Below are 13,054 nucleotides of genomic sequence, written 5' to 3'. Positions count from 1 at the left end.
ACCTTCACCGTGACTTAGAGCTCCCCACCATCCAACAACACCTTAAGTGCTTGTCTGAAACTTTCTTTAAGTCCTCAGACAATCACCCAAATCTCCTGATTGAGGAGGCAGCGGATTATACCGCCTCCCCTCCTTCACGTTATCAAGTCAGGAGGCCCAGACACGCCCTCTCCGATCCCCCTAACAAACTCTCGTCTGACCTGGAACGCCTCTTGGCATCCGGGGACAATCAGACGCATCTAGATTCACCTCTATTTTGTGATCATCCTTCTGATGTGACTAGTCCCAATTAGATAGCACCCTCTGTGCAATATCCCAGCGGAAACTCCATAGGGAGTGCCGCTTGCGCCTCTCTCTCCCCATGAGAAGGTCGCCTTCGATGTAGGCTTAGAGGGCACCTGCCCAAAGCCAACTGCAGGTGGTGTTTAGTGGGTAGGCACCTAGGTTTTCACGTGAGTCCCACATAACCAACGCAGACTTAGGCTGCGTTGGTATGCATGAGCATTCACCACCTCCCTCCCGTCGTTATCCCGGAGGGTAGACCATTCCCTTGCTTGGGCGCAAAAAAAAAAAAAAAGCGGCGACTCACTTCTTCGCAGTCGCTAGTCGGGCGAGGTCGTCCCCTAGTACAGTCTTACTGCATATAGCAATCAAGGTATTATTTAAGAGGAGCACATTACACTAAGCATCAAGCGTTAAATAAGGGCGCTTCTGGCATCTTGACGTATTATTTTATTATAATAATTATTATATTTAAATTTGGGCTCATTCTCACTGGTATAAAACGACAACTTAGAAATTTTTGAAAAATGAAGGTACTCATTCCTTACATCAGTAATTTAAAATAGTTTTATGTACATACATGTCGGCAAACGTTAGGATGAATCAGTAGGAGGCTCCTTTGCACGGGATGCCGGCTAGTTTATGGGTACCACAACGGCGCTTATTTCTACCGCAAAGCAGTAATGTGTAAGTTTTATTCTGTTTCGGTCTAAAGGGCGCTGTAGCTAGTGAAATTACTGGGCAATTGAGACTCAACATCTTATGTCTCAAGGTGACGAGCGCGATTGTAGTGCCACTCAGAATTTTTGGGTTTTTCAAGAATCCTGAGCGGCACTGCATTGTTATAGGCAGGTATCAATTACCATCAGCTATACGTCCCGCTCGTCTCGTCCCTTATTTTCATGTAAAAAAAGGTGATCTTTTATTATATCAGTCTTTTGGTCGTAATTAATGTAAGGGAAATATCTAATCAATATGTTGATAAGATATTTAAAAAATTATTAAATATTATACAGATTTATTCTTACCGCACATTAAACATTAATGATTTATAAATACTCCGTTTATTTTTTATCCAACAAATTTTGGGCATCAGAAACAAAATTTTCATTATTATAACACTAGAAATAAGGGATTGCTTGTAACTAATTCTAGTAGACTTCATAAGATACATAATAGCTTTAAGGGTAAATGTATACACTTCTACAATAAAGTCCCAGCCACTGTTCAGGCATTATCTATAAATAAATTTAAATGTTTTATAAAAAAATGGGTCTGTCGTAAATCCTATTACTCCACTGCTGAATATCTAAATGATCGGACAGCCTGGGACTAGATTGTGATTATTTTATAGCGACTGTACAATATTGTATATTTTTATTGAAAAGAGCGCAAAAAAAAATAATACTGGGAGAGTTTCTTGCGCCGCTTCTTCTCTCTCAGAGCGCCATTTGTTTCCGAAGCGGTAGTAGTATCTAGTAGTATAAGAAATTACATCAAAAAGAATTCTAAAGGAATCAATTTTGAGAAAATAAATGCCTTTTATAAATGCCTTTTAAACATACAGAAACTGCAGCTTTGTACTTACTACAAAACTCTGTCAGGTTTCTGTCAACAGTTTGTCTAAAAATTTATTGAATTAGGCGTTACTTTGCGGAAATCCATAATGATACAAATGATTTAAGTTTTCTTTAGTGTTAATTCCGCCAATATTTGTCTTTAAACAATTCGACACGTGTTTCGCCTCTACACAAATCAAGTGACTTGATTCAGTCTCGTGCCAGATTTTGGCGACACAACACGTCCTGAGGATGCCTCGTGTAGAGGCGAAACACGTGTCGAATTGTTTAAAGACAAATATTTGTGGAATTAACACTAAAGAAAAATCAAACGTCATTTCATGGGACGAGGGTATAAAAGAGCGGCTTCCGGCTCACTTGATTCAGTCGATAGCAAATAGCCAGGTTTTCCCAGTTTCCTGGATCACCCCCCCCCCCCCCCCCCATAAACCTCATGTATTAGTTTTTAAGCATAATAAAGTTTTATCCCTCAATACGTAGATAGGGTTGTAGAAATAAGTTTTCTGATACCTACATATATAAGGCTTAGTTGTAAATTGCTTTAATAAGTAGATTTAAGTAATTATGTATATATACTTTAAGATCAAATATAAAAATTTGGAATTTGATTTTTTTTTTTACTTGATTCAGTCTCGTGCCAGATTTTGGCGAGACAACACGTCATGAGGATGCCTCGTGTAGAGGCGAAACACGTGTCGAATTGTTTAAAGACAAATATTGGCGGAATTAACACTAAAGAAAACTCAAATCATTTGTTTGTCTAAAAGCCAAAGCCCGAAAGAAATTAAAGTTTTCACTTCATGGATTTATAAGTACTAACCCAAAAACGATTTTTATGAAACTTTTATACTATCTTCCAAATATTCAGTTAATATAATTTTAAACTACCTTCATATTTTGTAAGATTAAATCGCTTTAACAATCTTCAAGGTGACGCTCGCGAGTTAGTCAAAGTCAAAGTCAAAAATATTTTTATTCACTGTAAAACTTTATAAGTTATTTAGTGCAAGTCAGGATGAAGTATAAAAGTTACAACAGCATTCAAATGAGTATAACAATATTCATTAACAAAATTTAGAACATTAATTCCAACTATCTTTATCATTCAAATAATCTTTCACATTATAATAGGCCTTAGATGTTAATTTATTTTTCACGATACATTTAAATTTTTTAATAGGTAATATTTAAATTTCATTTGGGAGTTTATTATAAGATATAACACAATCCACTTTAAAAGATTTAGCAATTTTACGGAGCCTAGTAGATGGAGTTATACAGAAAAAAGAAGAAATCTCTTCAATAAAACCGGCAAGGTTCTGGCATTTACATTATGATTATTGACAATGCAGTCCTTGTGACATCAAACAACTGAATTATGTATTTTTTCTAAGTAGACTTTAAGCACACTATTGCCGTTCCGCTAACAGACTGCGAATGATATGTCCTTATATGTGTACATAAATTTGTCACAAGTTCCAAACTTTTATTCTCAACATTTAACTAATATATAAACTTACCCCCGACTTTCTCCATGTGTCCCTTCGCCTGATTCTCGGCATACTGTTATACTTCTTCTCACTCATTGTCACAACGACACGATATCACTTCACAGTTCAGTTACTTTCACATCCAGTTTAATTTCATAATAAATACTTTTTTTTAGTAATAACACTATAGTGTAATTAGAATATTTTTAAGAAAATATCGTTAATATTTATCTGTATTAATTCGTGATAAAGACCCCAAATTCAATAAGACGTAATAATAAATAGCAAAAATCTATATATACATATATACATATATATATATATATATAAAAATGAATTGCTGTTCGTTAGTCTCGCTAAAACTCGAAAACGGCTAGATCGATTTGGCTAATTTTGGTCTTGAATTATTCGTGTAATTCCAGAGAAGGTTTAAAAGGTGAATAAATATGAAAATGCTAGGAATTAAATAAAAACAACAATTTGTTTTTCCTTTGATGTGTTCCCTGTTGTTCAGAAATCAAATTAAAATAGTTTAAAATGAGTAACTAATTAGAATTTTTAAATCTTTCTAACTTTCTCAGGAGGTAAAACACAAAAAAAAATAAACTTAATTTTAGCTAACTATATTTAGTAGATTAACTACAGTTGTTAACTATCTATCAGATTATTTTTATGTAGGTTGATAAATCTTAAGTTAATTCATAAAAAACATTATTTTATTTATTATGTACATGTACATTAAAGAGGCTATAATAACATCTATGGGTTCTTTACCCTACTCAATACTGTAGTACACAGTAAAACCTTTTTGAGTTTATGCAAGTGGACCACTAGCTTCCGCTGGCCATACAAGAGCTGCCAACTGATATTGCACGGGAGGAGGAAAAAGGGAGCACTATCCAGTGGGATGCCAGCTAGATTTTGGGTACCACAACGGCGCCTATTTCTGCCGTGAAGCAATAATGTGTAAGCATGAGCAGCTCGAATTGTCGGAGACCCAGTGTTCTGTGAACGGCTGGATCACGTGGCGTTGCGTAGAGACGTCGCTTCATTGTGTGTCTTCTACCGCATTTATCACGGGGACTGTTCCGAAGAGCTGTTTAACCTGATTCCTGCCGCCGAATTCCACCTTCGCACGACACGCCACAAGTTAGGATATCATTCCCACCATCTGGATGTGTGGCGGTCCTCCACAGTGCGGTTTTCAAGGAGCTTTCTTCCACGTACTACAAAGCTGTGGAATGAACTTCCTTGTGCGGTGTTTCCGGGACGATACGACATGGGTACCTTCAAAAAAAGCGCGTACACCTTCCTTAAAGGCCGTCAACGCTCCTGTGATTCCTCTGGTGTTGCAAGAGATTGTGGGCGGCGGTGATCACTTAACAACAGGTGACCCGTACGCTCGTTTGTCCTCCTATTCCATAAAAAAAAGCATTATTGTGTTTCAGTCTGAAGGGCGTCGTAGCTAGTGAAATTACTGGGCAAATGAGACTTAACATCTTTATGTCTCAAGGTGACGAGCGCAATTGTAGTGCCCCTTAAAATTATTAGGTTTTTCAAGAATCCTGAGATATACCCCTAACTTTTACAGACAGGAGCCATGCTAATTCTTCAATCTAGATAAAAATTGTACGTAAATTTATTAACAGTTTTGTTAGTTTTATAAAGAAAATTGTATTGTTTGTAATAAATTAAAAATAGTTCTAATTCTGAATTATAACTATAGCGATCTTGTGCGAGAGAAGTTACCTAGCTCCGTTCGATTCCTCAAGGCCATCGGCTCGGTCCTCATCCTTAGAGACTACGCGCACTTATTCAGCTATTTTCAGCTTTTGTCCATAGAAAACAACAATTTTGTATGGAGACGTGTACGCGTCGATTCAGCTTTCCGCGTCCATTCTGCTTTCGCGGCAAACCAGCATAAAATGAGGATAAATGTGTTTTTATTATGCAAATGCTATAGAGAGCGTTCGGCGCTGTTCGCTCTTTACCGGGATGGTTCGCGACTCCTTGTCGACAAGTTGCGACCTGTATTGTTCCTGCATTGATTTGACGTAATCATTATGCACGCAAAGATTAAAGAGTGCAGACGTGATTTAAAGTTATTATTCTCATTCTTCCGACGCCGTACGCGGCTGATAGAAGCAGAGCTGTATAAGTGTGACCAAAATCGTTCAGCGAAACGCGAATGGAGCTGAATAAGTGCGCGTAGTCCCTTAATGTTACAGTTTTTCGTAATTAATAAAAGTGACCCCATTAGCTTGATTATTAATTACATCAAAACTGTAATATAACTTTAACGAACTATAAATGGGCTAATGTTGAAAGTAATTAATATTTATTCAAGATTACAATGACTTGTTCGTAATGGAACAAACAGCGGCGTGAAACTAATAACAGTTGGGTCAATACAGTAAATTAATCCGAATGAAATATGCCTGTACCACAATACAAAGTGATAGAACAGATAGAACAGTAGCGTTACACAGCGATATCCTTGAAGTTTATATCTACGCCTGGGCGGAGCGCTAGGGATGGTACCTACAAAAGATTGACGACGCGGACCAGCTAAAGCTCGGACAGCGACCAGTCTCGGCGGCGTACGGCGTGGCACTCAACCGTTTTGTCTTCCCAAGATTGCTCAGAGGCCGTGTAAATCGTGTGTTTGTGTGCGTGCGTCGATTCAGGCGCTCTAGTATGAAGTTACAATATTGTTCTGTTACTGTACTGTGCCTGTTCGTCTTCGTTTGAAAATAGATTTGAGTTAGTCATTCCAGAAAACAAAACTGAAATAACCAGCTATTTATATTATGCAGCACAAGCATGGTGACCCCATCTGATGGTATTTATGGAATAAGACAAGACGTCAAAATGCGAAATTCCACCCACCCAGGGAGCGTTTTGCAAGAAATTTCTTGCCTCATACAGCCACTTTGTGGAATCAATTGCCGTCTGCAGTTTTCCCAAAGCGATACGACTTAGGGACTTTCAAGACTAGGCCATACTCCAAAAAGTCCGGCAACGCATCTCTTCACCCCTGGTGTTGCGAATGTCCTTGGGTGGTTGTTTGGGGGTTATTTGGGGGTTAGCCATGTCGTACCGTCCTGAAAATACCGCACAAGGAAGCACATTCCACAGCTTTGTCGTACGTGGAAGAAAGTTCCTTGAAAACCGCACTGTAGAGGAACGACACACATGCCGATGGTGGGGCTGATATTCATTTTTGTGGCGGTTCGTGCGAAAGTGGAAAAACGGCGGCGGGAATCAGGCCAAAGAGCTCTTCGTAAGAACTCCGTGATAAATGCGGTAGAAGACACACAATGAAGCGACGTCTCTACGCAACGCCAAGTGATCCAGCCGTTCACAGAGCACTGTACCCTCTAATTCACGTCTTCCAAAGCGCGAGCGTATAGGAGTCGTCACCCTCGACATGGACATATTAAATTATAAGGTTATGTTCACAAAAAATTTTTAAAAAATTATTAGTACGACTGTCAAGTCGGCTCGTGAATTATTCGATTTGTATTTAGCCATAATATTATGTATCCCAAATAATATCATGTGCAAGCACAAACGATGTAGTGACATTCACTTGCTGACGATAAATATTTACAAATACCCTCATTTAATGACATAATACTTCAAGGTTTCGATTCGCTGTTTACTAAACTGGAGTGTTACGATTATTATTATTATTATTATAATCTACTAGCTGTTGCTTCCGAATCGGAGCGAAATGATAGGTGGTAATGATCTAAATGTCTGGACTGAGATATGTACATCGATTATGACGCGTTTTTAACTACTAACCAATCATCACGATTTCTTGCAAACAGGTTACGGGGCGTCCATAAAGGGGATCCGAAGCCGTAGCATATGGACCGGAGCCACAACTCCCCATACCTCAAGCCCAAATTAAAAAATGGCTACGAGAAAAAACGGAACAATCCCACCTAACAGAATGGAGAAAACAGCAAAGGTTGCAGGCAAACAAAGAATGCGGTTCCGGTGCCCCCAAAGAGGTTCGCCCGCAACCTGATGAGACTACACAGGGACAATATACGCACAATTGTAGGTGTAGTCACCGATCACTGTCCCTTGAACAAGCATCTGTATATCATAGGTGTTACAGACAGCCCCTTGTGCAGAGGATGTATGGAGCCAGAGGAAACGACAGAACACGTGCTTATAGAGTGCAGCAGTGTGGCCGAACAACGGGCACAAATACTCCAATCATCAGCATCGCTTCGGGATGCCTGCAGAAACTTAAATAGACTGCTAGACTTCTGGAATGATCTGGGCTGGTTTGAGTAAGACAATTTCAAAAACGCACAATAGCCCAATCAAAAGGCTAAGGCCCAGCTAAACTAACTAACAAACGGGGCGTCGATTTGTTACATAAGGTTTTCTAGGGGGGAGGGGATCAAGTGAGTGTAACAAATCTTACCACTCCCGATTTTTATGTCACTTTGTCTCAATATGCGGGCATTACTCAAAATAGAGCTTAACTATCAACGTCAATTTTTTCGACGTTTAGGCAGCTGTTACAGTCTATCTAGAAGTATAAATTAACTAACATTTTACTACGTTTTCACATCAGAACTGACGATTCAATGGGCTCGTCAGGTATACGATATCAAATCTTATCTGATGCTTATCACTGATATATCATTTTTGGACAGAAATAGGCCATGTTGCAATTATCTTGTTTTTGCACGAGAACCTTTTTATATTAGAGCTTCTTTGTGCAGTGTTTCCAAGACGATCTACAGATAGAGATAAATTACTACCTTCTACTCACGGACGAGTAAAAAAACAAGGACCCCGTGTCACCTTACATAACCGTGACGCACCAAAACAAGCCGGTAAACGAGTAAATACATAGCCCCACGCACACACTTACACTAATACAAGCCGATCGGCCGCCATTATGAGATTTGCCATCGTCTGAGAGATCAGTATGCGTCGCAATTAAATATTTTAAAAATGCTGACGTGCGTTGTGAAAAAGTGTAAAAACTGTACTATAAAAGTATATGTGGCCCTATATGATTATTTAAGGGAGAAAAAATTGTGTGAATAAATGGTATCCCCCGTAACCGCACACACACTAGCATAAAGGTGCTTCATTTGCTAACATCACGGCGCGGAGTCCTACTTTTTTTACTCGTCCGTGCCTACTACTGTCATTAATTAGCTGTCAATAATCTGAAGCTGTCCCAATATACCCGATAAGTCATTCTTATCGCCTTAGATTGGGACGCGTGAATTGCAATTTCCATACAAACTTCTATCGCTGGTAAGCTATACGTCCTCCCATACAGACAGCGTATACGGATAAGGTGTGTTACCGTCGATAAGTTTATTGGGGCAGAAAAGTCAACGATAGTTATGATTTTTATCTCAAGTAGGCTACAACCGGAGATAGACTGAATATTTGAAACGGCCGTTAGTCTTCCAAAAAGGCATTAAACACCGGCTTCTGTGACGATGGGTGAAAATTTGAAGTTTTATGTATTTTTTAATGCTCACTCATAATCAAACAAATTTAAAAAAAAAAGTCAAAACACTTAAAAAAAAATTTGGCGTGGACCACCCTTAACATTTAGAGGGATGAAAAACAGATGTTGTCCGATTCTCAGACCTACGCAATATGCACTCAAAATTTGATGAGAATGGGTCAAGCCGTTTCGAAGGAGTTTAACTACAAACACCGCGACATGAGAATTTTATATATTAGATATGAAGGGTAATTTATAACATGGTGTTAGTAGTGATTGGGATGTCTTAGATTTAGCTCACTATAATTTCAGCCGTCAAATAACTTAAAAAACAAAATCACACATTATGCCGAGCTAAGTTTCACGTAAGTAAAGTCTGAGAACCTCCGCTATATAGATCTCAGACATACAGGTATAAGACTCGTGAATCATATCTTTCATTGACACATCTAGGCTATTTCATTGTATCGCACAGATATCACCTTGGTTTTTCTTTATCATTGCAAGTGTCAACAACCTTTAGATACTTCAGTAATATGACAAACATTTAGCAATTTTATTTACTTTGTAGTGCAACAGAATACGAGTGAATATTTACAAACATTAGCTTTTTAGATATGCTTCATCATTTCAGCCGGAAGACGTCCACTGCTGGACAAAGGCCTCCCCCAAAGATCTACACGATGATCGGTCCTACGCTACCCTCATCCATCTTGACCAGATCATCGGTTTACTTGTGGGGGGGCCTACCAACACTCTGTCTTCCAGCATGTGGTCGCTTACTGCCTCAATTCACGTCCTGTTTATCTGTCCGTCGAGCTATGTGCCCTACCCACTGCCACTTCAGTTTCACAGTCACCGGGCTATGACGGTGACTTTGGTTCTCCTACAGATCTCGTCATTTCTAATTCGATCTCGCAGGGATTCTCCGAGCATAGCACTCTCCGTTGCCCTCTGAGCGACGATCAACTTTGTCATAAAGGCCCATAGTTAGCGACTACGTTTGCGTTCCATATGTCAGCACTGGCAACACAACATATTCTTGGGAGTTGTGATGATCTGGATGTGAGATTGAGAGTAGTATATACATATGTGACGCCTAAGCTCTTTTTTAAATGCTTTTTATTAGCTTCACCTGTATGTTTGTAACCGACTTCTTTGGGCGCGATTTTGACCCACTTTAAACGGCTAGATTTCGTTCAAACTTTGTAGATTTATCGAGGACCGATGACATTACACTAATTTGATAAAAAAAAAAATAGTTTAAAAAAACTAAAAAAAACGCTTTTTATAGAAAGTTCGGTTTTCTATAAAAAACGTGTTTTTTAGTTTTTTTAAACTATTATTTTTTTCCTCCTATTCCATAAAAAAAAATTATTTAAACATCTTTAAACATTTTACGAAGCATAATTCGAATCTTAATCCAACATTTGATAAAATGGTTGTAGCCGTTTTCGCGATAGGTATATATATATATTCTATATACTATACTAATACCTATAAAGGAGCAATTCTTGTATATATATACGCAATCTGATTCTCGGAAAGAGCTCCAACGATTTTCATGTAATTTTGTATGTAGGGGGTTTCGGGGCGACAAATCTATCCAGCTAGGATTCAATTTGAGAAAATATCGTTTTATACATCTTTATGTTTACATTTATTGCCCGTTTTATATGACAAGATCCTCCAAAGATTCCGTAATTGAAGTGCATTCTTATCAACAAAGCAAACAATGACAAATCTCGAAAATCATCAGGCATTCCACACACAATAAAACCTTTAAACACTATAGGTACTCTCTAATCTGAACTCTGAGCTTTAAAGCAAAGAAGTTAAGGTATATAATTGCAAGAAATTAAAAAATACAAACATTATCCGCGACACACACAAACACAAATTGCAACACGTTAAATCCGCGCTAAACACTAACTAAAAACTAAATTTTGAACTTTAAACTAACACATTAGGGTCGAAAATTGCGCAATAAAAACGCGTTATGTTTTCCGTTCGGCTACCAACGGAATACTGACTGAAAACTGTAAGATAAGCTATCGTTGTACGACATAGGTGTAAGTCGAGGTAAGGTCAGCATAGACATCGTGGTTATAATTCTCATGTTTATAACATTTACGATCAGCCCGCCCCGGCTACGCATGGGTGTAATTTAATGTAACGGTTTTTGTGATTGCAGCTAAATTTTTACACTTTAAAAAAATAAAAATACCATCAATCTTTTTCTTGCAAAATTTTCCAAAATCACAGTTATCAGCTACGGATATAGTAGATGAGTATTTACTTGTAATGACATTAAAAAGGTAATAGGCTTAAATTAAGGATTGGTCTACGCTGCGCTCTAACTAGATACTACTACGCTCAAGTGGGCATACTCGAGCCAGTCTCGAACAATGTGTGACGTTGACGTGCCACATGTTCTGTTAAACTTTGCTAATAATTAAAACCAAAATACCAGGGTGCGTAGTAAAACTTTGTAAAAATAATACTACTTACAAGAAATAAGAAAGACACTGGGATCACATATCATCAGTAAGTATTTTGTATTTAATTAATTTCAATGTAAAATAACACGAAACGTATATTAGTTACAAAATTTTAAAGATGCCATTGAGTGTCAAAATACCACGCATACAAAGCATCGAATAGTTGCCGTAATAAAAAAGTTATTGTTCCTAGGTAGTGCGGTATCTAGCTGGAGCGCAGCGAAGACCAATTCCAAGTATAAAAAGTATTTTTCATGTTGGTACGTGCTTCAAATAGTCAACTGTATTCTAGTTGGAACATATGTTCATATGTTGTTCAGTACCGCAGCATTGTAGCAGGGGAGAAGTTGTATCACTAATTTCAACTACTGCTTTCAAGTCAGTTTGGCCGCGCGGTCTAAGGCGCCAGATTTAGGCTTTGTATCCCGAGAGTGAGTGTAGGTTCAAACCCCACACCCCTGACCAAGGTTTTTAATCACATAATATTTTTTTTTATAAAGAAGTTATATAATGCTGATATTTATATATTATTTTGTAAAACAAAGTTTCACTTGCATCATGAGTTCATAAAACCACACAATTCATATTTTGAATATATTTTTGTTATGATATGTTCAATATATTTTTTGATAAAAGAGCTAAGGGTCTCAAATTTATCGCGATCAATGTGCCCAAAATAAAAGTTCATAGTAAATAAGTTCATATATATATATATGATATAGATATGATCGGAGACGCATCACTGATGAAGCAACAGATAATGATTAACCAACAAAGGAACCAAGTTGTCGGCCGTTTATTCAGAACAATGGAATCGTAACTCTTTTTGACAACAAACTTAAATAACGGCGCTGCGCAAGAAACTATCTCTTGGCATATTTACGCCATATTTATGTGCCGACCGTACTTGTGTTGGTATTAATTTACGCTGTGTATCTACTGTCACGATTTAAGCATTAAACTATTAATACAATACTAGGTTCTAACATGGTATCAATCATTCAAGCTAGCCGCTAATAATTCTGGCATACGAGACTTTCTTGTCGACGGTAAGCGCATCACTATCCTGCGAGCTCCAATAAGGTCCATAAGTGCGAGCGAGAGCAAGGTATCGGTAATACTGCTCTAATATTGTAAAATTATTATAGCATGTCAGCCAAAAGGGTTTTTCAGCCAAGTAGATGAAATATAAGTAATATATATGTGCATAAGATAATATTATTAAGAACTCAACAAACTACGAACCCGATCACGCTTATCTGTATCTCATTCAAATACGTATAGCATTTTGCCTGATAATTTTATAAAAATTGGTCCTGCCATTTGGAAGACCATAAGGAGTCATATAATATACAATTTCCATATGACGATAACTGAGTAATAATCGCAAAATACTTACAAAGCCACTCTTAGCTTTCTCATGGCGGGACATTTTTCTTTCTTGCTCATCCAGATGCAACATTCTAGAAAGTAAAACAAATATATCATGAAAATTTATATTTAGATATTTTGCATGGATTTAGAGCTTCTAGGTAAAAACCACACAAACAAACAGGTTGTCTGTGAGTTAACACATATTTTGGAACAGCACAATTTCATATTTCAGTACATTTGTATTTGCCGAGTCAGCTTGTCATATATATAAATCCAATGTCCTGATGTTTGTTTCCAGTGAACTCCTAAGCTAATGAACCGATTTTA

At 37.7% G+C, this 13,054-nt stretch overlaps 1 protein-coding gene across 2 annotated transcripts in view; it reads right to left on the bottom strand.

The window, feature by feature from the left end:
• Positions 1-13,054, bottom strand: part of LOC126974703 (protein diaphanous) — a 72,292-nt gene that overhangs the window by 57,078 nt on the left and 2,160 nt on the right. Inside the window, exons 1-2 of one of the 2 annotated variants that reach the window (XM_050822283.1) lie at positions 10,726-10,860; positions 3,383-3,536 (exon numbers count right to left, since the gene is read on the bottom strand). In XM_050822283.1, the coding sequence (XP_050678240.1) occupies positions 3,383-3,448 (66 nt within the window). In that variant the 5' untranslated portion in view covers positions 3,449-3,536; positions 10,726-10,860. Of the gene's footprint in view, positions 1-3,382; positions 3,537-10,725; positions 10,861-12,752; positions 12,817-13,054 lie in introns of those variants that run through there. The other variant, XM_050822284.1, reaches the window with a different exon arrangement.

The sequence above is a fragment of the Leptidea sinapis genome, chromosome 33 (genome assembly GCF_905404315.1).
Source record: "Leptidea sinapis chromosome 33, ilLepSina1.1, whole genome shotgun sequence".
Taxonomy (NCBI): domain Eukaryota; kingdom Metazoa; phylum Arthropoda; class Insecta; order Lepidoptera; family Pieridae; genus Leptidea; species Leptidea sinapis.
Note: the sequence above shows the minus strand (reverse complement) of the source record. Positions and strands in the feature narration are given on the sequence as shown.